Raw genomic sequence first — 25,499 nt, 5'->3', positions numbered from 1 at the left:
AATAGCATGGAGGACAGTAAGTAAAAAAATGTCTCCAAGGTTTCTGGTTTTTATCAAATTAATGTTGCAGAGCACTGAAGCAAAATACGATTGAATGAATGAATAGTGGAAAGAGCATAGGCCTAAGAGTCAGAGAACCTGGGTTCTGAATCCAGGTCCTCCACTTGTCTACTGTGTGACCTTGGGCAAGTCACTTGATTTCCCTGTGCCTGTTACCTTACCTGTAAAATGGGGATTAAGACTGTAAACCCCATGTGAGACGTGGACTGTGTCCAACCCGATTATCTTGTATCCACCCCAGCATGTAGCAGAGTGCCTGGTACAGAGTAAGTGCTTAAATACCGTTATAGAAAAAAAAATGACAGCGCACTGAGTTCAGGGCTCAGAGACAGGGGAAAAAGAAATATTTCTCCCTTTACCAACTTCAAAATTGGGTTGAGATGTTTAACTAGAAATTTTACAAAAACTCGTCTTTGCCAAGCACACACTTGATTTCGAAACTGTCATAGCTTTGAAAAAAGTAATTACTGTCAGAAAATAACCTTAGACCTCAAAGATGTTCTTTTCTACTATGTGTTTCAGGAGCAGAGATGTTTTTAACTGTCTTCTCCAAAGTGGCCCCAAATCAATCAGTCATTCATATTTATTGAGCACTTACTGTGTCGAGAGCACTGTACTAAGCGTTTGGGAGAGTACAGTAAAAACAACAGAACACATTCCCTGCTCACAACAAGCTTACAATCTAGAAGGGAAGACAGACGTTAATATAAATGACAGATTCATTCATTCAATCGTATTTATTGAGCGCTTACTGTGTGCAGAGCACTGTACTAAGCGCTTGGGAAGTACAAGTTGGCAACATATAGAGACGGTCCCTACCCAACAACGGGACAGGTATGTACAAGCTGCGTGGTTCAATGGAAAGAGCCCGGGTTTGGGAGTCAGAAGTCATGGGTTCTAATCCTGGCTCCACCACTTGTCAGCTGTGTGACTTTGGACACGTCACTTAACTTCTCTGGGCTTCAGTTACATATCTGTAAAATGGGGATGAAGACTGTGAGCCCCACGTGGGACAGCCTGATCACCTTGTATCCCCCCCAACGCTTAAAACAGTGCTTCACACATAGTAAGCACTTAAGAAATACCATCATCATAAGTGCAGTGGGGCTGGGCGGTGGAATGAGTAAAGGGAGCAAGTCAGAGTAATACAGGAGTGGGAGAAGAGGAAAAGAAGGCTTAGAGAAAGAATAAAATTCGTGATATTCAGGCTTATTTCTCTGTAGCTACCTGTCAATTGTCTGGGTGATAATGGGGTCAGAAAGGGCATGGAGAATTGAAATCTTGGAATAATCCAAAGGTTTCTTTTTCGCCGACTGTTTCAACTTCTCAGGAAGAGCATGGATAATTGAAATCTTGGAATAATCCGAAGGATTCTTTTTCCGCCCATTGTTTCAACTTCTTTTCCCATGCAACCACTTCAGGAGAATTGCTTCTTTCAACTTGCATTTAAATGACCAAAAAAGCGGGCATTTGGGGATGAAGGAAGAGGAGAAGCAGGGGACCTGGGTTATACACATGCTAATCAGGCCGGGGGGTAATTGAGAGAGGGGCTGTAGCTTCTTTCCCAAGGGGACCTTAGTTTTCATCAAATCCTGGCCTCTGGAGTTGCTTGTTTCAAATGGAGATGGGATTCTACTCTGGGTCTTGCCTTTGATTATTGTTTAGTGATAGTAATAGAGTAGGGTCACATTTTGGAGATTAATTGGGAAACCTTTCTGGCATTGACAGTGCCTTCTCGAAATCAGAAGCAGCGTGGTCCAGGGGAAGGAGCACAGGCCTGGTAGAGGAGCTGGGTTTTAATAATAATAATAATAATAATAATAATAATAATAATAATGGCATTTGTTAAGCGCTTACTTTGTGCAAAGCACTGTTCTAAGCGCTCCCACCCCCGCCACTTGTCTGCTCTGTGACCTTAGGCAAGTCATTTCGCTGCCTCGGTTACTCCATCTGTAATAAAATCGGGGTGATGACTGCGAGCCCTATGTTGGACAGGGACCTGATTATCTGGTGTCTATCCCAGTGCTTAGTAATAATAATAATCGTGGCATTTAATAATAATAATAATAATAATAATGGCATTTATTAAGTGCTTACTATGTGCAAAGCACTGTTCTAAGCTCTCAGGAGGTTACAGGGTGGTCAGGTTGTCCTACGGGGGGCTTACAGTTTTTCATCCCCATTTTACAGATGAGGGAACTGAGGCACAGAGAAGTTAAGTAACTTGCCCAAAGGCACACAGCTGACAATTGGCGGAGCCGGGTTTGAACCCATGACCTCTGACTCCAAAGCCCGGGCTCTTTCCATTGAGCCACGCTGCTTCTCTTTAAGTGCTTACTATGTGCAAAGCATTGTTCTAAGCGCTCCCACCCCCGCCACTTGTCTGCTCTGTGACCTTGGGCAAGTAATTTCTCTGCCTCAGTTACTCCATCTGTAATAAAATAGGGGTGACGACTGTGAGCCCTATGTTGGACAGGGACCTGATTATCTTGTGTCTATCCCAGTGCTTAGTAATAATAATAATCGTGGCATTTAAGCGCTTACTATGTGCCGAGCACTGTTCTAAGCACTGAGCACTGTTCTAAGTGCAGTGTCTGGCACACAGTAAGAACTTAAAAGATACCATATTAAGGAAAAAAAAACAGATTTAGGGCATACTGGGTAGTAGGAATTGAGGTGGCGACTGTGATTTGCCTAACCTTAGAACTCCCAGGAGTGGAAAAGAGAAATAAAAATAGAGCTCACCACCCTTGCATCTTTTTAAAAAACTTCTTAAATCGCTCCTTGCAAGAGTAGATTTGTAGTTGTCCGTCAATTGTATTTATTGACTCATTCATTCAAACTACAAGACTACATTAAAAAAAAAAACCCATTCAAACCAATTGTTTACTATCCAGTCATTGGTATTCCAATCATTAACAAAATCAGTCGCTGATACATATTCATATTCTGACCCCCACGCTTAATCCTCACCTTAACTTCACTGAGGGTTATTTTGGCTTTCAAAGTTGTTACTAGGTAGATATCAATCTTCCAGAAATTCAGTTGGCTCAGTGGAAAGAGCACGGGCTTTGGAGTCAGAGGTCATGGGCTCGAATCCCGACTCCGCCACATGTCTGCTGTGTGACCTTGGGCAAGGCACTTAACTTCTCTGAGCCTCAGTTACCTCATCTGTTAAAATGGGGATTGACTGTGAGCCCCACGTGGGACAACTTGATCACCTTGTATTCCCCCTCAGCGCTTAGAACAGTGCTCTGCACATAGTAAGCGCTTAACAAATGCCATTATTATTATTATTATCATTATTATTATTATTATATTGGCCAATGACTGGCTTTAGGCATTTGATTTTAGACCATTTGCCACCCTACCCAACCCGTCGTATTATTGAATGCTTACCATGTGTGGACCACTGTTCTAAGCGCTTGGGAGAGTACCATATAACAGAGTTGAGCCCACTGTTGGGTAGGGGACCGTCTCTATATGTTGCCAACTTGGACTTCCCAAGCGCTTAGTACAGTGCTCTGCACACGGTAAGCGCTCAATAAATACGATTGAATGAATGAATGAACGAGTTGGTAGCCATGTTCCCCGCCCACAGTCTCTAGTGGAAGAGACAGACATTAATATAAATAAATTGTAGATAGGTACATCAGTGCGGTAGGGTGCAAACCCAAGTGAAAGGGCGATGCAGAGCGTTACTACCATGTCGGATGGAAGCGTGTCCCCAAGGAGACGGCATTTGGGACAGAAAGACCCTCCACCTCCCTCAGTGGGAAAGCGTAGTGGAAGTCACAGAAGTAAAAATCTAGGTAGGTCCAAGAGGAATTTGAAGAGTGCCTCACAAAGCTGCTAATACTTGAACGGAGTCTTCAAGTCCGCTGAAAGCTAGCTAGGGGGTCGCCGGGGCCCGTCGGTATAAAGAAGACAGTCGAGAGGCTCCATGAGTTCCTTACTTTGGTCTTTCCTGAGGAAGATTCCCATAGCCAAATTGTTTTTGCAGTGGGCGGGTCAGAGAAACTGGCTCAAACTATAGCAGCTGAACAGAATATTTTGGACCAAATTGATGTTTCGTGTCTGAAAATATCTGGGATCTAATGGCTCCCGCCCGAGGGTTCTGAAGGAATCATCATCATCATCATCATCAATCGTATTTATTGAGCGCTCAGAAGCTGTGTGACGCCTGCTGAGGGCATATAATGATGGCATTTATTAAGCGCTTACTATGTGCAAAGCACTGCTCTAAGTGCTGGGGAGGTTACAAGGTGATCAGCTTGTCCCACGGAGGACTCACAGTCTTAATCCCCATTTTCCAGATGAGGTAACCGAGGCAAGAGAAGTGAAGTGACTTGCCCAAAGTCACCCATCTGACAAGTGGCGGAGCCGGGATTTGAACCCATGACCTCTGACTCCAAAGCCCGGGCTCTTTTCCACTGAGCCACGCTGTAAGCTATTGAAACCAACAGTCGCGATACCGGTGGATCGATAGTAGTTCCAGACTGGTAGTAATTCGTGCAGAAGCTTCCTGGGAATTATGGACTGGCAAATTGGTAGGGTCTATAGTTATTTTTAGGATTGGCAAGCACTTGGAGAAAACCTGGTTTCTCAAAGGAGGAATCTGAGCCTCCCAATCAATCGCATTTAATAATGATGACATTTGTTAAGCAAAGCACTGTTTTAAGCTCTAGGGTAATAATAATAATAATGGTATTTAAGTGCTTACTATGTGCCAAGCACTGTTCTAAGCGTAGATACAGGGTGATCAGGTTGTCCCACGTGGGGCTCACAGTCTTAATCCCCATTTTCCAGATGAGGTAATTGAGGCACACACAAGTGGGCTTGCCCAAGGTCACACAGCAGACAACTGGCGGGAGCCGGGATTAGAACCCACGTCCTCCAACTCCCAAGCCCGTGCTCTTTGGACTAAGCCACGCTGCTTCTCCTAGATACAAGGTAATCAGGGTGTCCCACATAGGACTCACAAGCTTCATCCCCATTTTACAGATGAGGGGAACTGAGGCCCAGAGAAGTTAGGTGACTTGCCGAAAGTCACACAGCTGACAAGTGGCAGAAAGCTCATCGTGTGCAGAGAGAACACAATATAATGCTTGGGGGAGTACAATATAACAGAGTTGGTAGGCATGCTCCCTGCCCCCAATTTCAAGTGCTTCCGTCGGTAAGAACAGTGCTCGACACACAGTAAGCACTTAAATACCGTTAAAAAAAAGTTTACAGTCTAATATTCCCAATCTGCTGGCTCCCTTGGAAGGGATCAATAAAACATGTGAAAAAAGAAACCAATAGACCTGATATAGTTAGATTTTTTTTTTCAAAAGGGACTTTGCTAAGACTTTTATCAAAGCTGAATAATCACGGGATTGGAGGAAAATTCCATCATGAATAATAGAAAAGCAATTAAAAAGATGTCAAACAAAAGGATGGTGTAAATGACCACTTTGGAATTGCGAGGTATAAATGAGGGAGGCCCCCTAAGGATTGCTGCTAAAGGACCGGAAAAAAAGCCGTGTGGGGTGAGATTGCCGGGTTATCAGATGACCTTGAGTTTTTCCAAGAGGTGAAATGCATAAAGTTCTCATAAAGCTGAGGGAGTGGACCAAAAATCGCCAAAAAAAAAAAACCGAGTGCAACGTAATGCTTCTAAGGAAAGAATGATTCAAATGTAACTAAGCAGAAGTAAGTTCTATTGGGTCATAACTGGGGAAAAATCTTAGCATTGAGGATTCCTTCATCACCTGCCCAAAGTTCAGTGATAGCCAAAAAAGCAAACCAAATGCCCACCATCAACAGGGTGAGCACGGAGGACAATTTTTCCAGTATAATAATGATTATAATAATTGTATTTGTTAAGCACTTACTCTATTCCATAGAATATTCTATTCTATACCTGTATATATGTATATATGTTTGTACATATTTATTACTCTATTTATTTATTTATTTTTACTTGTACATATCTATTCTATTTATTTTATTTTGTTAGTATGTTTGGTTTTGTTCTCTGTCTCCCCCTTTTAGACTGTGAGCCCACTGTTGGGTAGGGACCGTCTCTATATGTTGCCAACTTGGACTTCCCAAGCGCTTAGTACAGTGCTCTGCACACAGTAAGCGCTCAATAAATACGATTGATGATGATGATGATGATGAATGATTCCAAGCACTGGGGAAGATACAAGGGCAATCAGGGTGTCCCAGGTGGGGCTCACAGTCCTCAGTCCCCATTTCCCAGATGAGGGTAATTGAGGCCCAGAGAAGTGAAGTGACTTGCCCAAGGTCCACACAGCAGACAATGACAGCATTTGTTAAGCGCTTACTATGTGCAAAGCACTGTTCTAAGCGCTGGGGTGGATACAAGGTGATCAGGTTGTCCCACGTGGGTCTCACAGTTCTTCATCCCCATTTTAAGATGAGGTAACTGAGGCTCAGAGAAGTTAAGTGACTTGCCCAAGGTCACACAGCAGACCTGTGGCGGAGTCAGAATTCGAACCCATGACCTCTGACTCCAAAGCCCGGGTTCTATCCACAGAGCCGGGATTAGAACCCACGACCTCTGGTTCCCAAGCCCGGGCTTTTGCAAGTAGGCCATACTGCTTCAACATGCTCATGTTCATTCTGGTCACCCCATCTCAGCAAGGGAACCGATTGAGCTGGAGAAGGTATTTATTTATTTATTTATTTATTTGTTTTATTTATTTATTTATTTATTTATTTATTTTACTTGTACATATCTATCCTATTTTATTTTGTTAGTATGTTTGGTTTTGTTCTCTGTCTCCCCCTTTTAGACTGTGAGCCCACTGTTGGGTAGGGACTGTCTCTATATGTTGCCAATTTGTACTTCCCAAGCGCTTAGTACGGTGCTCTGCACATAGTAAGCGCTCAATAAATACGATTGATGATGATGTCAGTCAATCGTGTTTGAGTGTAGAGCACTGTACTAAGCATGGCTCAGTGGAAAGAGCACGGGCTTTGGAGTCAGGTCATGGGTTCGAATCCGGACTCCGCCCCATGTCTGCTGTGTGGCCTTGGGCAAGTCACTTCTCAGAGCCTCAGTTACCTCATCTGTAAAATGGGGATGATGACAGTGAGCCCCACGTGGGACAACCTGATCACCTTGTATCCCCCCCAGCGCCTTAGAACAGTGCTTTGCACATAGTAAGCGCTAAATAAATGCCATCATTATTATTATTATTATTACTAAGCCCTTGGGAGAGTACAGTAGAACAATATAACGGAGTTGCTAGACACAGTCCCTGCCCACAGCGAGCTTAAAGTCTAGAAGGGAGAAGCAAACAAGTTGACCAGTTGGATGGAGGAGGGTCTATAGGAGGAGAGACTGAAAAGGTTATGACCCTTTAGGGTGAAAAACTGAGACGGGACACGATTGAAGGATGAACTTTCCCTCCGTACGGGGCTGCACCTCCGACTCGGTAGAACATAGGAGCGAGGAGTTTCCTCTTTATTCAGTCGGTCGTCTTTATTGAATGCTTACTGTGGGCACAGCACTCTACTAGCAGACACATTCTCTGCCCACAACGAGCTTATCATCGAGAGGGGGAGACAGACATTAATATAAATAAAATTACAGAGCTGTACATAAGTGCTCTGGGGCTGGGATGGAGAGTCATTCATTCAGTCGTATTCATTCATTCCATCGTATTTATTGAGCACTTACTGTGTGCAGAGCACTGTACTAAGCGCTTGGGAAGTACAAGTTGGCAACATATAGAGACGGATTTATTGAGCGCTTACTGTGTGCAGAGCACTGTACTAAGCGCTTGGGAAGTCCAGGTTGGCAACATATAGAGACTGTCCCTACCCAACAGTGGGCTCACAGTCTAGAAGGGGGAAAATAAAGGAAGCAAGTCAGGACAACGCAGAAGGGAGCGTTTGCAACGCAGAGAAGCAGCGTGGCTCAGTGGGAAAGAGCCCGGGCTTTGGAGTCAGAGGTCATGGGTTCAAATCCCGGCTCCGCCAATTGTCAGCTGTGTGACTTTGGGCAAGTCACTTCACTTCTCTGTGCCTCAGTTACCTTATCTGTAAAATGGGGATTGAGACTGTGAGCCCCCCGAGGGACAACCTGATTGCCTTGTAACCTCCCCAGCACTTAGAACAGTGCTTTGCACATAATAAGCGCTTAGTAAATGTCATTGTTATTATTATAAGGGAGCGGGGGAAGAGGACAGGAGGGCTTAATCTGGGAAGGCCTCTTGGAGGAGATATGCCTTTCATTCATTCATTCAATCATGTTTATTGAGCACTTACTGTGTGCAGAGCACTGTACTAAGCGCTTGTACAAGTTGGCAACATATAGAGACGGTCCCTACCCAACAGTGGGCTCACAGTCTAGAAGGGCTTTGAAGGTGGGGAGAGTAATTGTCTGTTAGATATGAAGAGGGACGGTGGCGGGATGTGGGCAAAAAATAGACGAGGGTGGAGGTATAGCGAGAAGATTGGGATAAGCGGAGCAAATTATGTCGGCTGGTTGTAGTAGGGGAATGGCCTGGACCTGAAGCAATTCCAAGTTACCTGGAAAAGGAGTCAACACGGTCAAAAGAAGTGACGGGGAGGTGATTTGCAGGGTAAATGTTCCCCAGTGCAGGGCCGAGGTCTGGCTAATAAAGACAGCCTCAGGCAGAGGCCCCTAAGCCTCTCATCAGTGAAATCTGATTAAGAGAAGGCAAGGGATTTTTGTTTTATCAGATTTTGGGCTGCATTGAAGGAAGATAAAGCAGGAACCTCTGCTTTCCCTCTTCCTTCCTCCTTTCAGGGGGTGCAGGTGAAACTGTGGCCATTTGAGACTGAGTGCAGGATTCTGATAGGATCTGCCTTGGGAGAGGAAAGGGTGAATCAGGGCAAGAGGCACTTTCAGGCTGCGGCCTTATTGGAATTTGCAACCAAGTCTCTGTGAAAAAGGGAGGGCCGCCTGTTATTCCAACTCCAGTGTTCTCTGAGGTAGCCCTGAAATTCATTAGCTATTTTTCTTTCCCCTTTCTCTCTTCCTTCCCCCCCCCAATAAAGCCCTGCCCCTGGAGCAGCGGCAGTAGAAACGGGAAACCCAGCCTGGATTTTTTCTCCGTTCTCTCTTTGGGAGGGGAAGACTGAAAACAGAGATAAGAAGGAACCTTGCTGGCTGCCAGGCTGGGCCTTTATCTTCCTGCGTGTCCGTCTCTGTCCCTTCCCTTTCACACAGCCGGCTTTGAGGTGCCCTGTTTGGGTAAGTGGTGACGTGAGTCCCACATCTGCAGTGAAAGGAACCCTTGTTTCCACATCATGATCCCGTAGCTTGAATTTCTCCCCAGGGACTTGCTTCTTCCACACAGTATCGCTGGGGGAACTTTGGTGGTGTGGTGGAGGGAAGCAGAGGAGAGGGAAAGAGCTCTGCCAGTCCATTTTACAGATGGTAAAGAGGGAGGCACGGAGGGTTGGAAGAGACTCATCCTGACCGCCAAGTACCTATCCATAGGAATGTCAGAAGAAGGCCATGGCTCAGATCAGACTAAATGTCACTTGTTACCCTCTGTTTGCCTTCCAATCCATGCCCCACAGCCAGGGGTCTCTGTTTCCCAGTATCTCTTCTCTTTTCTCTACCTCACCCTCCTGTTCTCTCCGGTTGGGGGCTTCCCACAGATCTCTCCAGTATCCCTTGGCTCCACTTTGAGAGACCGCCCGGTGAACGTGAGCACGCTCCCCCTGCTCAAATGCCCTCTCCCTGCCCTTCCATCCCCTACTCCGCTTGTCTTGGGGAGTGAGGAGCGGGAATCTAAGTCGAAAGCTGGGTTCCAACTGCTCCTTCTGGAAATTGATCTTCGAGAGCGATGTTGGGTGCGTGGGCTCCTTCCCATCAACAAGAATTCATCGATTTCCATGGACCTCGACAGTTTTGAATCCATTGCTAGATAGAGGTTGGAGGCAGGATGTTATGGGTCAGGCTTTGGGGGTGGGGGATTACTATGGTTGAGAGGGGGAGGTTTCCCTGCTCCATCATGCCTGCCACAGTGGGGGTATAGAAGGGGTTTAGGACAGGTGGGGAAGAAAACCTTCCCCTTAGTTGCTCTGGGCAGTCACAGGTGGGCAGGATCCAACTTCCATCCACAGTCAGCACCCCTGTGAGCCCCCAGTTCTGCCCTCCTTGCAAGTGGGGAGGAGAGGAGGGATGAGGACTGGATGGAAGAGTTATTCTTGGTCCAACCCCAGACGTCAGAGCCATTCCTTAACCCCGAGTTTCAAATCCAGTTGTTCTACCATCCAACCTGAGGCCGGGTCCCTCTGAAGATGTGTGCTCTGGTTTCAGAATAATAATAATAACAATAATGATGGCATTGATTAAGTGTACTTACTATAATATATAATAATAAGAATGTTGGTATTTGTTAAATGCGTACTATGTGCCAGGCACTGTTCTAAGCACTGGGGTAGAAACAAGGTAATCAGGTTGTCCCACACGGGGCGCACAGTCTTCATCCCCATTTTCCAGATGAGGTAACTGAGGCTCAGAGAAGTTGAGTGACTTGCCCAAAGTCACACAGCGGATATGTGGCAAAGCTGGGGATTTGAACCCTTATAAGTTATAAGCCTCCCAGAAGAGGCTTATGGTAGATGGACACTTTGTTCTGGGTCTCCCTAGGGCCAGCGAGGGCTCCCAGACGCTGCTGGAATCGCCAGGCTTTCCAAAGCCTCACCCGCTCCACAAATCTACTCTAGGAGGGCCGTGCCCCTCACGTGGGAAATTGAACTCCCCGCTGGGGTCCCTTCATCCTTCTTTGGAATCGGTTGTCCCACCAAACCCCACCACAACCAGATTCCTCCCCGGGCTTCTAGCTGCCTCTGGCGGATTTGGGGGTGGGGGGTCTGAACCCGAGGGCCTTTACATCAGCAGAAGGCCACAGAGGCTGACCCTTAGCAACCCACCGTGTTTATTTCTCAAGCCCACGTTCAGCTGCTGGTCACGCAGAACCCTTGTCCACTCTGCCTGTCAAAATCACCCTTGGCTATTTGCTACCATCGCCACCGAGGACTGCACCCCCTCCAGCAGCGGCAACTGCATCCCAGGCTGATCAGGGGGGCAAGGCGCCCCTCAGCAGCCCTCCTCTGCTAGACGTGATTCTCCAGTACCATGTCGGCCGGGTATGGGCCTGATTACCCCAGCGCCATCCTTCTCAGAACAAGCTGGGGTAAGGCCAAGGGAGGAGCGGTAGTCCCGGCTAAATATTCCAGGTTATTTGTTCCCTCCAGGACCTGAGCAGGATCTGAATCAGAGAGGTGTGGGGGTTTGTATGTTGACTGACTCTGCCCGGAGTTTCCTGGGGAACAGGGTTCTGTTTTAAAGGGTCTTGGGGACAAACACCAAGAAAGGGAAGCTCAACCCTCTGCAAAGGGAAGCAACCTGAAGCCCAAGTTCCCTTAAACCTCTGGTTAATTTTGAGGCAGATCATTAGCAGAGAATAAGATCAGCCAGAAAAATGTTCTATTTTTTTTTTTTACTGCTGCTTTCCTCTCCTCACGCAGTTCAAAAGCTCCTCTTCATCCTGCTTCTTTCATCATGTGCTCCCTCCTCAACCTCTGGTTTAATTTTGGAGGCAGATCATTAGCAGAGAATAAGATCAGCCAGAAAATGTTCTATTTTTTTTTTTTTACTGCTTGCTTTCCTCTCCTCACGCAGTTCGAAGCTCCACTTCATCCTGCTTCTTTCATCAGTGCTCCCTCCTCCTGCTTCCTGTGGGACCCTCCTTCCCAACACACGGCTTGTGCGCCTTATGGGACGCCCCCCTCTTTCCAGCTCACCCTCTCAGATGCCCTGCTGACCACCTCTTCTGTTTGCCCGAGCTATGGATTTTATCTTTCTGCAATAAGTGCTCTTCTATCAGTTCCTCAGAGCCCTAAAAATCCCATATCTCATGAGGAACCTCCCAGCAGTTGAAATAGGACTAGGATGGCTTTCATCCGCCGTCAAAGAGCTGATGCCGCTTGTTGAATGGTCAGGGCAGCAGAGGCGGTTTGACACTAGCTCTTGGAGTGAGGAACCTTTGCCTAGTCCTGGATGGGAAGTCTTCCCCTCCGAATCCAGCCTTGCCCAGAGATTCGTTCATTCAATCATTTATTGGACGCTACTGTGTGCAGAGCACTGTGACTAAGTGCTTGGGAATGTACAAGGTTGGCAACATATAGAGACGGTCCCTACCCAACAGCGGCGTCATAGTCTAGAAGGGAGATGGATCAAGAGGCAGCTTAAGAAGGCTCCAAGGAGCCTTCTGCTACATTGTAGATCCTTGAGGGGCAGGAATATTTCTACTAACTCTTCTGTAACCCTCTCCCAAGAGGCATATACAGTGCTCTGCATACAGAAAGCACTCCAATTAATACCGTTGATTCCAAATCCCCAAGGTGGGCGTGATGGTCAGTCACTGGAGTTTCATTCTGGGGAAGCGGGATGGCACGCCAAAAAGCGCAGCCGCCCGCCCCATCTCTGTAGGAAATGGAGCGATGATAAGTTCCTCCCCCAGAGCTTTGGGATGGTGGTTGGCATCCCATCACGGGATGACGCTGAAAGATCGTGGAGATTTAGGGGTTTTGGCTTCTTCCATGCCCCCCGTTAGGATTCCTCTCCTGCTCTCGAGGAATAAGGTCCCCTCTGGCACTCCGGCACAGTGCTGTTTGGAACCGGAGCCACCCGACCTTCATGTGACTTTAACCAGGAGCTATTGCTGTCCGGCGGGGAACTGGCTGACAGAGAGGGTCTCTGGGAATATCTGGGCTCCCAAAAATCCAGTCCCCAGATTACCCCTCAGCCAAACTCAGAAAAATTAGCACTTGAAGTCAAGCTGTGAACAGCTGGTCTGTCGGTGGCTGCCTAACTATAGGCTGGCCTGCTGACTGAGCAGACTCAGGGAAGAGAGGAGTGGGGGAGGGGGGGAAAAAAAATGCCACCTTCTGTTCCAGGCCTTGTTTATTCCTGGTGCTGCCTCTCTTGTCATTTCACTGCCTGTTCCCTCCCTTCATGATGGACCTTCCCTCTTTTCTCAGAGCTGTTAGTCTCCCTTCACGTAATAGTTATTTTTTAAGTACTTACTCTGTACAGAGCACTGTACTGAGCGCTGGGAGAAAAACACACAGGTGGGAATTGAACATAATCCTTGTGGGGCTCAGTCACTAAACTGTAACTTCCTTGAGGGCAGGGATCCTGTCTATCAACTCTATTGTATTCTCTTCCAAGTGCTTAGTACAGTGCCCTGTACACTTAATAATAATGGCATTTGTTTAGCAGCGCTTACTATGTGCAAAGCACTTGTTCTAAGCGCTGGGGGAGGATACAGAGTGATCAGGTTGTCCCACTTGGGATTCACAGTCTTAATCCCCATTTTACAGATGAGGGTTAACCTGAGGCCCAGAGAAGTTAAGTGACTTGCCCAAAGTCACACAGCTGACAATTGGCAGAGCTGGGATTTGAACCCATGACCTCTGACTCCAAGCCCGTGCTCTTTCCAATGAGCCATGCTGCTTCTCTAATAAAGACCTTTGATTGTCAAACCCCAGCCATTCTGCTAGCACTGTCAGCCAATCAGTGGTATTTAGTGAGCGCTTACTATGTGCGGAGCACTGTACTAAACATTTAAGAGGGTAAAATACAACGGAGTTGACAGACGTGTTCCCTCCCCATTTAGACTGACGGACCCCAATTGAGCTCTCCCTCCCCATCTTTCAAATGTCTCTAATCCAAAGAGGGAGCCCTCAGCCCTTTTGAAGCAAAATACAAAGATCAAACTCTAGGCCAAAAGTGGCTTGTAAGTCCTCAGATGTGTAGACACCTCTCTAAGGTGTCTAGGGAAGCAGCGTGGCTCAGTGGAAAGAGCCCGGGCTTTGGAGTCAGAGGTCATGGGTTCAAATCCCGGCTCCACCGCTTATCAGCTGTGTGACTTTGGGCAAGTCACTTAACTTCTCTGGGCCTCAGTTGCCTCATCTGTAAAATTAAGACTGTGAGCCCCCCGTGGGACAACCTGATCACCTTGTAACCTCCCCAGCGCTTAGAACAGTGCTTTGCACATAGTAAGCACTTAATAAATGCTATTATTATTATTATTATTATTATTAAGGTGCTAGGTATAGAACAGTCAATCCTGCTTTGCCGCAGGGATTATATCCCCAAAGAAGCTTGCCTTAAAGGAAGCTCATAGTCTTCAGTGTGAGTCCGACACAAATGTAAAATTGCTTCTTCTGACAGCGGCTCATGTTGTTTCCAGCTAGACATGTGTTGAAAGAACATTCTGAATTTTTTTTTAATGGTATTTGTTAAGCATTTATTATGTGTCAGGCACTGTTCTAAGCACTGGGGTACATACAGGCTAATCAAGTTGCAGCGTGGTTCAGTGGAAAGAGCCTGGGCTTTGGAGTCAGAGGTCATGGGTTCAAATCCTGGCTCCGCCACTTGTCAGCTGTGTGACTTTGGGCAAGTCACGTAACTTCTCTGGGCCTCAGTTCGCTCATCTGTAAAATGGGGATTAAGACTGTGAGCCCCCCTTGGGACAACCTGATCACCTTGTAACCTCCACAGCGCTTAGAACAGTGCCTTGCACATAGTAAGCGCTTAATAAATGCTACCATTAATAAATGCTATCAAGTTGGGCACACTCCATGTCCCTCATGGGGCTCACAGTGTTAATCCCCATTTTATTCATTCATTCATTCATTCGATCGTGTTTATTGAGCGCTTACTGTGTGCAGAGCACTGTACTAAGCGCTTGGGAAGTACAGGTTGGCAACATCTAGAGACGGTCCCTACCCAACAGTGGGCTCACAGTCTAGAAGGGGGAGACAGAAAACAAAACATATTAAAATAAAATAAATAGAATAAATATGTACAAATAAAATAAATAGAGTAATAAATACCTACAAACAATAATTTCATCATTGTACAAAGCGCACAACGCTACGGAGAGAGAAAGAGGCCTACAAACAATAATTTCGTCATTGTACAAAGTGCACAACGCTACGGAGAAAGAGGAAGTAGCATGTGAAAATTTGGGAAGAAGTGAAATTTAGCCCAAAGAGAGTTCTTGATAGGAACCCATTTTGAACAACTTACTAGACATTCATTCGTTCAATCATATTTATTGGGCGCCTACTGTGTGCAGAGCACGGTACTTATTGATAAGGCGACTGAGGCCCAGAGAAGTTAAGTGGCTTGCCCAAGGTCACACAGCAGACAAGCAATGGGGATGGGATTAGAACCCAGGTCCTTCCAACTCCCAGGCCTGTGCTGTATTTATTAGGCCACGCTGCGCCCCAACAGTAAGCTAACCACAACATGGAATGAAAATTCACGCCATGGATGAACTGGTTCTTGTTATTACACTCACACTTCTGTAGCAAAAGCAGCTTGGACTAGTAATGTGCTGATGGAGGATGAAGAAGAAAGCGGCCCTAATTAGCCTTTGATATAATCAATCAATCAATCGTATTTATTGAGCGCTTACTGTGTGCAGAGCACTGTACTAAGCGCTTGAGAAGTACAAGTTGGCAACAAGGTATAAGGTGTTCCAAAGGTGGTGGTAACTCATCGTAAAGCCCCCTCCTCCCCACCCTCCACCATGTGGGGCAAGAATTATCTGAGCTGATGTATCTTGTATCTTCCTTGGTGCTTAATACAAATAATAATAATAATTGTGGTATTAAGTGCTTACTATGCATCAAACACTGGAGTAGCTACAAGATCATTAGGTCTCATCTGGGGCTCACAGTCTAAATAGGCGGGAGAAACGGGTATTGAATCCCCATTTTGCAGATGAGGAAACTGAGGCCAAAAAAGCTAAATGACTTACCCAAGGTCACACAGCTGACCAGTCATTCAGTTGTATTTATTGAGCGCTTACTGTGTGCAGAGCACTGTACTAAGCGCTTGGGAAGTACAAGTTGGCAACATATAGAGACAGTCCCTACCCAACAGTGGGCTCACAGTCTAGAAGGGTGGCGGAGTCACCAGTACTGTGCTTGACTTATAATAAGCCCTTAACAAATAATAATAATAATAATAATAATGGCATTTATTAAGCGCTTACTATGTGCAAGGCACTGTTCTAAGCGCTGGGGAGGCTACAAGGTAATCAGGTTGTCCCACAGGGGGCTTACAGTCTTAATCCCCATTTAACAGATGAGGTAACTGAGGTGCAGAGAATAATAATAATAATAATAATGATGATGATGGTTTTTATTAAGCACTTACTATGTGCAAAGCACTGTTCTAAGCGCTGGGAAGGCTACAAGGTGATCAGGTTGTCCCGGGCGGGGGGGGGGCTCACAGTCTTCATCCCCATTTTACAGATGAGGTAACTGAGGCCCAGAGACTGGGGAGGCCCTTCCTCCGTGGATAATCTTCGCCCAGACCCCCTGCTCGGACCCCTGAATGGCCTCGCCTTTCATCCATTCAATCGTATTTATTGAGCGCTTACTGTGTGCAGAGCACTGGACCAAGCGCTTGGGAAGTACAAGTTGGCAACATCTAGAGAAATACCACAAATCATTATTTTTACAGCGGGCTCACAGTCTAGAAGGGTGGCAGAGTCACCAGTACTGTGCTCGACTTACAATAAACCTGTAACAAATACCACAAATCATTATTTTTTTTAATTGTAATCTCATTGTTGCTGCCCTTTTTAGAGAGATGCCACTCCACTTAGTTAAGGAACAGGTATTTTGGCAGAGTACAGACTGTTGGTCAGAATTTTCTGAGTCTAGTGTTGAGATTTTCCCCACAATCTCTCTTCCTCCTCTTCCGAACACGAACAGAGGATTCCTTCTTGAGGGTTTCCCGCCTCTCCCCAGTTCAGCCCGTACTTCACTCTGGGGTCCAGATCATTTTTCTAAAAAATAATCTCTGTATGCACTTCTCACCACTCCTCACAAACCTCCTGTGGTGACCCAAACATCTCCACATCAAACAGCAACTCCTTATGTGTTTGTACATATTTATTACTCTATTTATTTATTTATTTTACTTGTACATATCTATTCTATTTATTTTATTTTGTTAATATGTTTGGTTTTGTTCTCTGTCTCCCCCTTCTAGACTGTGAGCCCACTCTTGGGTAGGGACTGTCTCTATATGTTGCCAATTTGTACTTCCCAAGCGTTTAGTACAGTGCTCTGCACACAGTAAGCGCTCAATAAATACGATTGATTGATTACCATCGGCTTTAAAACACTCAATCAACTCACCCTGCTCATATCCCTCTACAATCCACCCCCAACAACCTGCCTACGTCATCCCCCGGGCCTGGAATGCCCTCCCTCTGCCCCTCCGCCAAGCTAGCTCTCTTCCTCCCTTCAAGGCCCTGCTGAGAGCTCACCTCCTCCAGGAGGCCTTCCCAGACTGAGCCCCTTCCTTCCTCTCCCCCTCGTCCCCCTCTCTCCATCCCCCATCTTACCTCCTTCCCTCCCCACAGCACCTGTATATATGTATATATGGTTGTACATATTTATTACTCTATTTATTTATTTTACTTGTACATTTCTATCCTATTTATTTTATTTTTTTGGTATGTTTGCCTTTGTTCTCTGCCTCCCCCTTTTAGACTGTGAGCCCACTGTTGGGTAGGGACTGTCTCTATGTGTTGCCAATTTGTACTTCCCAAGCGCTTAGTACAGTGCTCTGCACATAGTAAGCGCTCAATAAATATGATTGATTGATTGGTTGATTGCCTACTTACTTTACCTCCATCTCATCTCTCACTCACCTTCACCCTCTTGTTTGGAACTCCCTCCCCCTTCATATCCAACAGCCCGTCGCTGTCCCCATCGTCAATGCCCTACTAAAAGCCCATCTTCTGGAAGAAGCCCGATGAGCCCCTCAGTTTCCCCACCCTATTCACCTTCCCTTTTGCATCGCCTGTGCACTGCTGTGTGACCTTGGGCAAGCCGCTTAACTTCTCTGGGCCTCAGTCGCCTTATCAATAAAATGGGGATTAACACTGTGAGCCCCATGAGGCACATGGAGTGTGCCCAACTTGATTAGCTTGTATCTACCCCAGGGCTTAGAACAGTGCCTGGCACATAATCAATGCTTAACAAATACCATTAAAAAAAAATTCAGAATGTTCTTTCAACACATGCCTAGCTGGAAACAACACGAGCCGCGGTCAGAAGAAACAATTTTACATTTGTGTCGGACTCAGCCTGAAGAGTGTGAGCTTCCTTTAAGGCAAGCTTCTTCTGGGATATAATCCCTCTGGAAAGAGCCCGGGCTTTGGAGTCAGAGGTCATGGGTTCAAATCCCGGCTCCGCCCATTGTCAGCTGTGTGACTTTGGGCAAGTCACTTCACTTCTCTGTGCCTCAGTTACTTCATCTGTAAAATGGGGATTAAGACTGTGAGCCCCCCCGTGGGACAACCTGATCACCTTGTAACCTCCCCAGCGCTTAGAACAGTGCTTTGCACATAGTAAGTGCTTAACAAATGCCATCATTATTATTATTATTATTACCCCCTAAGCACTCAAATACTCACCCCAGCCCCACAGCACTTCTCTGTACGATTAGCCTCAAATTGGGTTGTGTCACTTGTCTGAAATTTATTTTAATATCTTTCTCCCCAGCTAGATTTTAAGCTGCTTGAGGGCAGGGATGGTGTCTACCTGCTCTGTTGTACTTAAAGCTTACCTAGATAAATACCACCAATTGGCTATTTTCTCAGGGAGTTTCACCTGAGGTGTTACTTCGGTGTTGTTGTGGAGTGGGTAGAATGGCAAGGTAAAGGACGTTTAAGGGAGAAAGTCACTCCTATGAGCACCTTCAATCCTGAGGGTGAAGGCAGAAGTAGGGAAGAGGGGAATTAATCCATGTTAGTCTGTCCATAATAAAAAAAAAAGTAATAATAATTGTGGTATTTACGCACTTACTATGTGCCAGACACTGTACTATGCCCTGGGGTAGATACAAGCAAATTGGGTTGGAAACAGTCCCTGCCCGCATGGGGCTCTCAGTCTAAATCCCCGTTTTACAGACGGGGGAACTGAGACACAGAGAAATGAAGTGACTTTCATTCATTCATTCAATCGTATTTATTGAGCGCTTACTGTGTGCAGAGCACTGTACTAAGCGCTTGGGAAGTACAAGATGGCAACATACAGAGATGGTCCCTACCCAACAATCAATCAATCAGTTGTATTTATTGAGCGCTTACTGTGTGCAGAGCACTGTACTAAGCGCTTGGGAAGTACAAGATGGCAACATAGAGAGACGGCCCCTACCCAACAGTGGGCTCATAGTCTAGAAGATTTGCCCAAGGCCGGACAGCAGACAAGTAGGGTAGGGACCGTCTCTCTATGTTGCTGACTTGTACTTCCCAAGTGCTTAGTACAGTGCTCTGCACACAGTGAGCACTCAATAAATATATTGAATGAATGAATGGTTCCCAAGTGGCGGAGAGAGCATCTCTCAATCACTTGTATTTGAGTGCTTATGCAGAACACTATACTGAGAGAGCATCTCTCAATCTGAGTGCTTACTATGTGCAGAGCACTATACTAAGCGCTTGGAAGAGTACAAAATAGAGCAATGAGTGTACAATCTAGTAATTGTGGTACTTTTTAAGTGCATACTATATGCCAGGCACCGTACTAAGCACTGGGGTGGACACAAGCAAATTGGGTTGGACATAATCCCTGTCTCCCATGGGGCTCACAGTCTTCTCATTTTTCAGATGTGGAACTGGGGCACAGAGAAATTAAGTGACTTGCCCAAGGTCTCACAATTGAATGAATGAATGGTTCCCAAGTGGCAGAGAGAGCATCTCTCAATCACTTGTATTTGAGTGCTTACTACGTGCAGAGCACTATACTAAGCGCGTGGGAGAGTACAAAATAGCAGAGCAATGAGTGTACAATCTAGTAATTGTGATACTTTTTAAATGCATACTATATGCCAGGCACCGTACTAAGCGCTGGGGTGGATACAAGCAAATTGGGTTGGACATAATCCTTGTCTCCCATGGGGCTCTCAGTCTTCTCATTTTTCAGATGTGGAACTGGGGCACAGAGAAATTAAGTGACTTGCCCAAGGTCTCACAGCAGATAGGTGGCAGAGCCGGGAGCCCGATTCCCAGGCCCGGGCTAAATAAATTAAGGATATGTACCCTCAGCTCAGTGGAAAGAGCCCAGGCTTTGGAGTCAGAGGTCATGGGTTCAAATCCCGGCTCCGCCCAATGTCAGCTGTGTGACTTTGGGCAAGTCACTTCACTTCTCTGGGCCTCAGTTCCCTCATCTGTAAAATGGGGTTTAAGACTGTGAGCCCCCCGTGGGACAACCTGATCACCTTGTAACCTCCCCAGCACTTAGAACAGTGCTTTATACATAGTAAGTGCTTAATAAATGCCCATTATTTTTATTATTATTACCCAAGTGCTGTGGGGATGAGGGAAGGGTGAATAAAGGGAGCAAATGGTCTCCTTAATGGGCCTCCATTCCCAGACAAAAAATACCATTAGTTTTTCATAGGTTCTCTAAAATCTCGCCTTACTCAAATCTGCTCCCAGCGCACCTCATCCTGGTAAACTATGAGGCAGTTGTATTGACAGATCTGGTGTGTCAAACAGCAGAGAAAAGGCAGATTATATCGTACTGTCCCAAGCGCTTAGTACAGTGCTCAATAAATAAGATTGACTGATTGCTGCCCTCTGAGAGTGGTATTTGTTTACGAATTGTGGTATTTTTTAATAAGATTGATTGCTGCCCCTCTGATAGTGGTAGTTGTTTAAGAATTGTGGTATTTTTTTATGATTGATTGATTGCTGCCCCTCTGATAGTGGTATTTAAGAATTGTGTGTTTTTTATGGTATTTGTTAAGCGCTCACTACGTGCAAAGCATTTGTTAAACATATACTTTGTGCCAAACACTGTACTAAGGGCTGGGGTATGTGCAAGGTAATGAGGTTGGTCGCAGTCGTCGTCCCATACGGGGCTCCCGGTCTAAATAAAGGGGAAGGAGGACAGAATGGGTCTCCCGTCCTTCCAAAAATGGTGACCCAGCGGGACCGGCCCCTGGGAGACCGAAGAGCCGAGAGAGTCAGGCTACCCCTTCAGGGCCGTTTATTATTTTATTTTTTATTTATGGCATTTATTAAGCGCTTACTATGTGCGAAGCACTGTTCTAAGCGCTGGGGAGGTTACAAGGTGATGAGGTTGTCCCACGGGGGGCTCACAGCCTTCATCCCCATTTTACAGATGAGGGAACTGAGGCACAGAGAAGTGAAGTGACTTGCCCAAAGTCACAGAGCTGACAATTGGTGGAGCCGGGGTTTGAACCCATGATCTCTGACTCCAAAGCCCGGGCTCTTTCCACTGAGCCACGTTTCCCTCCTCTGAAGGTGGGTATCCCTCTCAGGTGCCGTCTCTCCGTAATTTTATCTTTGATTAGCATTTGCCGCAGGGGCCCGTCTCTCCAGAGAGCTGAGGGGTCAGCAGAGCAAATAGTAAAAAATATAAAAATAACCCAAGGGGTGCTGTGGGACAGACAGGCCGACTTTGTTGATGGGAAGACTGAGGTAGAGGGAAGGAAAATGAGCAGCCTGAGTTCGAGCTGGTAGGTTGGTGGTCCGGATGCCCGGCCTGCAGCCCTCAATATGCTCCATTTACTGCATCTCCTGCATCGCTCCAAATGCCAGTTCACCTCCCAGCGTGGAGAGAAGACTGGCACCAGCCTTGGTGAGATTCTCCGGTCCCTTGGTAAGCATGCGGGGAGTGCTTAGGAGAAGTAGCGTGGCGTAATGAATAGAGCACAGACCTAGGAATGAGAAGGTCATGGCTTCTGATCCCGGCTCCGCCACTTGTCTGCTGCGTGACCTTGGGCAAGTCACCTCACTTCTCTTTGCCTCAGTTACCTCATCTGTAAATTAGGGATTGAGACTGTGAGCCCCAGTTGGGACAGGGACCGGGTCCAACACGATTTGCACGTATCCACCCCAGCGCTCAGTACAGTGCCAGCACCATCCCCGCGCCCCCTCCTACCTCACCTCCCTTCTGTCCTTCTCCAGCCCAGCCCACACCCTCCACTCCTCCGCCGCTAATCTCCTCACCGTACCTCGTTCTCGCCTGTCCCGCCATCGACCCCCGGCCCATGTCATCCCCCGGGCCTGGAATGCCCTCCCTCTGCCCATCCGCCAAGCTATCTCTCTTCCTCCCTTCAAGGCCCTACTGAGAGCTCACCTCCTCCAGGAGGCCTTCCCAGACTGAGCCCCTTTCTTCCTCTCCCCCTCCTCCCCGACTCCATCCCCCCATCTTACCTCCTTCCCTTCCCCACAGCACCTGTATATATGTATATATGTTTGTACATATTTATTACTCTATTTATTTTACTTGTACATATCTATTCTATTTATTTTATTTTGTTAGTATGTTTGGTTTTGTTCTCTGTCTCCCCCTTTTAGACTGTGAGCCCACTGTTGGGTAGGGACTGTCTCTATATGTTGCCAATTTGTACTTCCCAAGCGCTTTGTACAGTGCTCTGCACATAGTAAGCGCTCAGTAAATACGATTGATGATGATGATGACAGATACCACAGTTCTCTGCCCGAGGGTTGGGCCATTTGCCTCCCTTCCCCCAGTGCCCCCCAATCAATCAATCAATCAATCGTATTTATTGAGCGCTTCCTGTGTGCAGAGCACTGTACTAAGCCCTTGGGAAGTACAAGTTGGCAACATATAGAGACAGTGCACACAATGCAAGCCAGTCCCACGTCTATTTTCTCATGTACTTTAAGATATCATCAGCACACCCCTGGTGTGCCATCTTCTTCACAAAGGCGCTTTGTCTGGAGGAGACACAGTGTTCTCTGACCATGCTGCGTCATGCGTCCCGTATTAAACCGCTCGAAGAACAGACCTACCCGCTCTCTGTGACCCCAAAGCCCGGTTCCATTTGTCACATCATTCCCACAACAGCTCTGAATCCCTTCCTCCAAGCCTCTTGGGCCTGGAGAAGCCAGGGGCGTCTGAGAGGATGTCTTCCCATTTTGTTTTTCAATTGATCATAAAAAATCCTTCCTCTTTCTGTGCCTGCTGGGACGTTCTCAAAGCACCTGAGTGTGTCGGGTCACTTATTCTTGTTCTGGCCTGCTTGGTAGGGAGGGGTCCAGGACTTGTTCTTGTTTCCTTTGGCAAATGGAGAAACCAGACTTGGGCAAGCGGCTTGCCCACTGTCTCTCCTAAAGCCTCCCTTTCTCTCCTCCCTCCTCTCCTGAGAGTTGTGATCCGTTGAAATCACCCCACTGTGCCTCAGACCTGGAATCCTGGGGGGGGAACTGATGGGTGAATGGAGGCAGGAGGGGGTTCAACCCATGTATACTTCTGCTGAGGATAAGAGGCATCCAAGGGAGAGCCTGTGAGCCCATTCCTGCCGCCTGCTTAAGTTCCTTTTACCTGGGAAGCCCCTGCTGGGAATTGCTTGCGCCCGGATTTGTACGCAGGAAGGGGATGCAAACCACAGACATTTACTTTCCACGATCCGTTCAATTATTTAAGGCCGACGACTTGGTTAATGAATTCTATTTTAATGGCAAGTGATTAAAAATGTATTGAATTTTTTTAAAAAAAAAATCAATCCCCTTTGGTTTTTAAACCCCGGGCGAGGATGCTTTCGACTGTTTTAAAGAGGCGGTTCCTAAAACGTAAGCTCTCTCCGCCTCAGCAAGGGCGGAGAGGCCTTACCTGCCGGCTCCAGAGGCTGAGAGGACCGGGAGGAGGGAGTGGAGTTCCTTCCCCTCTTAATTCTTCGCTGCCACGCGCGGCGAGGGCCGCAGTGAGGGCTAAAAGCGTGTTGTCTGTCTGCCTCTCCCCAGGTTGTCATGACCGGGCGGTCCTGCTCTATGAGTACGTGGGGAAGAGGATCGTGGACCTGCAGCACACGGAGGTCCCCGATGCCTACCGGGGAGAGGGATAGCCAAGCACCTGGCTAAGGTAGGAGCGGGCCCTCCCAATCAATCAATCAATCAATCAATCAGTCAATCGTATTTGACTGCGTCTGTGTGCAGTCAAGCACTAAGGGTACTATCACTCTCCCCATCTTATAATATAATAATAACGATGGCATTTATTAAGCGCTTGCTATGTGCAAAGTACTGTTCTAAGCGCTGGGGAGGCTACAGGGTGATCAGGTTGTCCCCCGGGGGCTCACAGTCTTAATCCCCATTTTACAGATGAGGGAACTGAGGCCCAGAGAAGTGAAGTGACTTGCCCAAAGTCACACAGCTGACAGTTGGCGGAGCTGGGATTTGAACCCGTGACCACTGCCTCCAAAGCCTGGGCTCTTTCCACCGAGCCACGCTGCTTCTCAATAATCGGGCCAGACACAGTCCCTGTCCCACAAGGGATTCAGCATAAGGGGAGGAGACAGCAGGTATTTCACTCATTCGTTCAGTCCTGTTTATGGAGCGCTTACTGTGTGCAGAGCACTGTACTAGGCGCTTGGGGGTTAGAGAGGCAGTGTGGCTCAGTGGAAAGAGCCCAGACTTTGGGGTCAGAGGTCAGGGGTTCAAATCTCGGCTCCCCCATTTGTCAGCTGTGTGACTTTGGGCAAGTCACTTAACTTCTCTGTTCCTCAGTTACCTCATCTGTAAAAAAAATGGGGATTAAGACTGTGAGCCCCCCCGGGGGCAACCTGATCACCTTGTAACCTCCCCAGCGCTTAAAACAGTGCTTTGCTTAATAAATGCCATCATTATTATTATTACCAACTACAATTCAGCAACAAATAGAGATGATCCCTGCCCACACCGGCCTCACAGTCTAGAACAGGGGAGGCCCCGTGTTACAGATGAGGGAACTGAGGCACTGAGAAGTTAGGTGACTTGCCCAAGCTCACCCAGCAAACAAATGGTGGAGCCGGGATTAGAACCCAGGCCTTTGACTCCCAGTCCTGGGATTCTTCTGGTAGCCCTAGAGAAGCAGCATGGCTCAGTGGAAAGAGCCCGGGCTTGGGCGTCAGAGGTCATGGGTTCAAATTCCGACTCCACCACTTGTCAGCTTGTGACTTTGGGCAAGTCGCTTAACATCCCTGTGCCTCAGTTACCTCATCTGTAAAATGGGGATTAAGACTGTGAGCCCCACATGGGACAACCTGATCACCTGTCAGGGGATGTAGCTCAGTGGTAGAGCGCATGCTTTGCATGTATGAGGCCCTGGGTTCAATCCCTGGCATCTCCACCGTTTTTTAAGAGAAGCAGCGTGGCTCAGTGGAAAGAGCACGGGCTCTGGAGTCAGAGGTCATGGGTTCAAATCCTGGCTCCGCCAATTGCCAGCTGGGTGACTTTGGGCAAGTCACTTAACCTCTCTGTGCCTCAGTTACCTCATCTGTAAAATGGGGATTAAAACTGTGAGCCCCCCGTGGGACAACCTGATCACCTTGTAATCTCCCCAGCGCTTAGAACAGTGCTTTGCACATA

General features: G+C 47.1%; 1 protein-coding gene and 1 non-coding gene across 2 annotated transcripts in view; both read left to right on the top strand.

Annotated features, from left to right (window-relative positions):
• The window catches only part of NATD1 (N-acetyltransferase domain containing 1), a 42,459-nt gene extending 17,462 nt beyond the window's left edge, over positions 1 to 24,997 (top strand). The window contains 3 exon segments of the mRNA XM_038762794.1: positions 23,898 to 23,981; positions 23,984 to 24,015; positions 24,992 to 24,997. Coding sequence (XP_038618722.1) covers positions 23,898 to 23,981; positions 23,984 to 24,015; positions 24,992 to 24,997 — 122 coding nt within the window.
• Positions 24,998 to 25,188: 191 nt separating this feature from the next.
• Positions 25,189 to 25,260, top strand: TRNAA-UGC. The gene has a single exon. It is a non-coding gene; the product is annotated as a tRNA-Ala (tRNA).
• Positions 25,261 to 25,499: the final 239 nt, after the last annotated feature.

The sequence above is a fragment of the Tachyglossus aculeatus genome, chromosome 21 (genome assembly GCF_015852505.1).
Source record: "Tachyglossus aculeatus isolate mTacAcu1 chromosome 21, mTacAcu1.pri, whole genome shotgun sequence".
NCBI lineage: Eukaryota > Metazoa > Chordata > Mammalia > Monotremata > Tachyglossidae > Tachyglossus > Tachyglossus aculeatus.
This window is presented reverse-complemented; position numbering and strand designations above follow the sequence as displayed.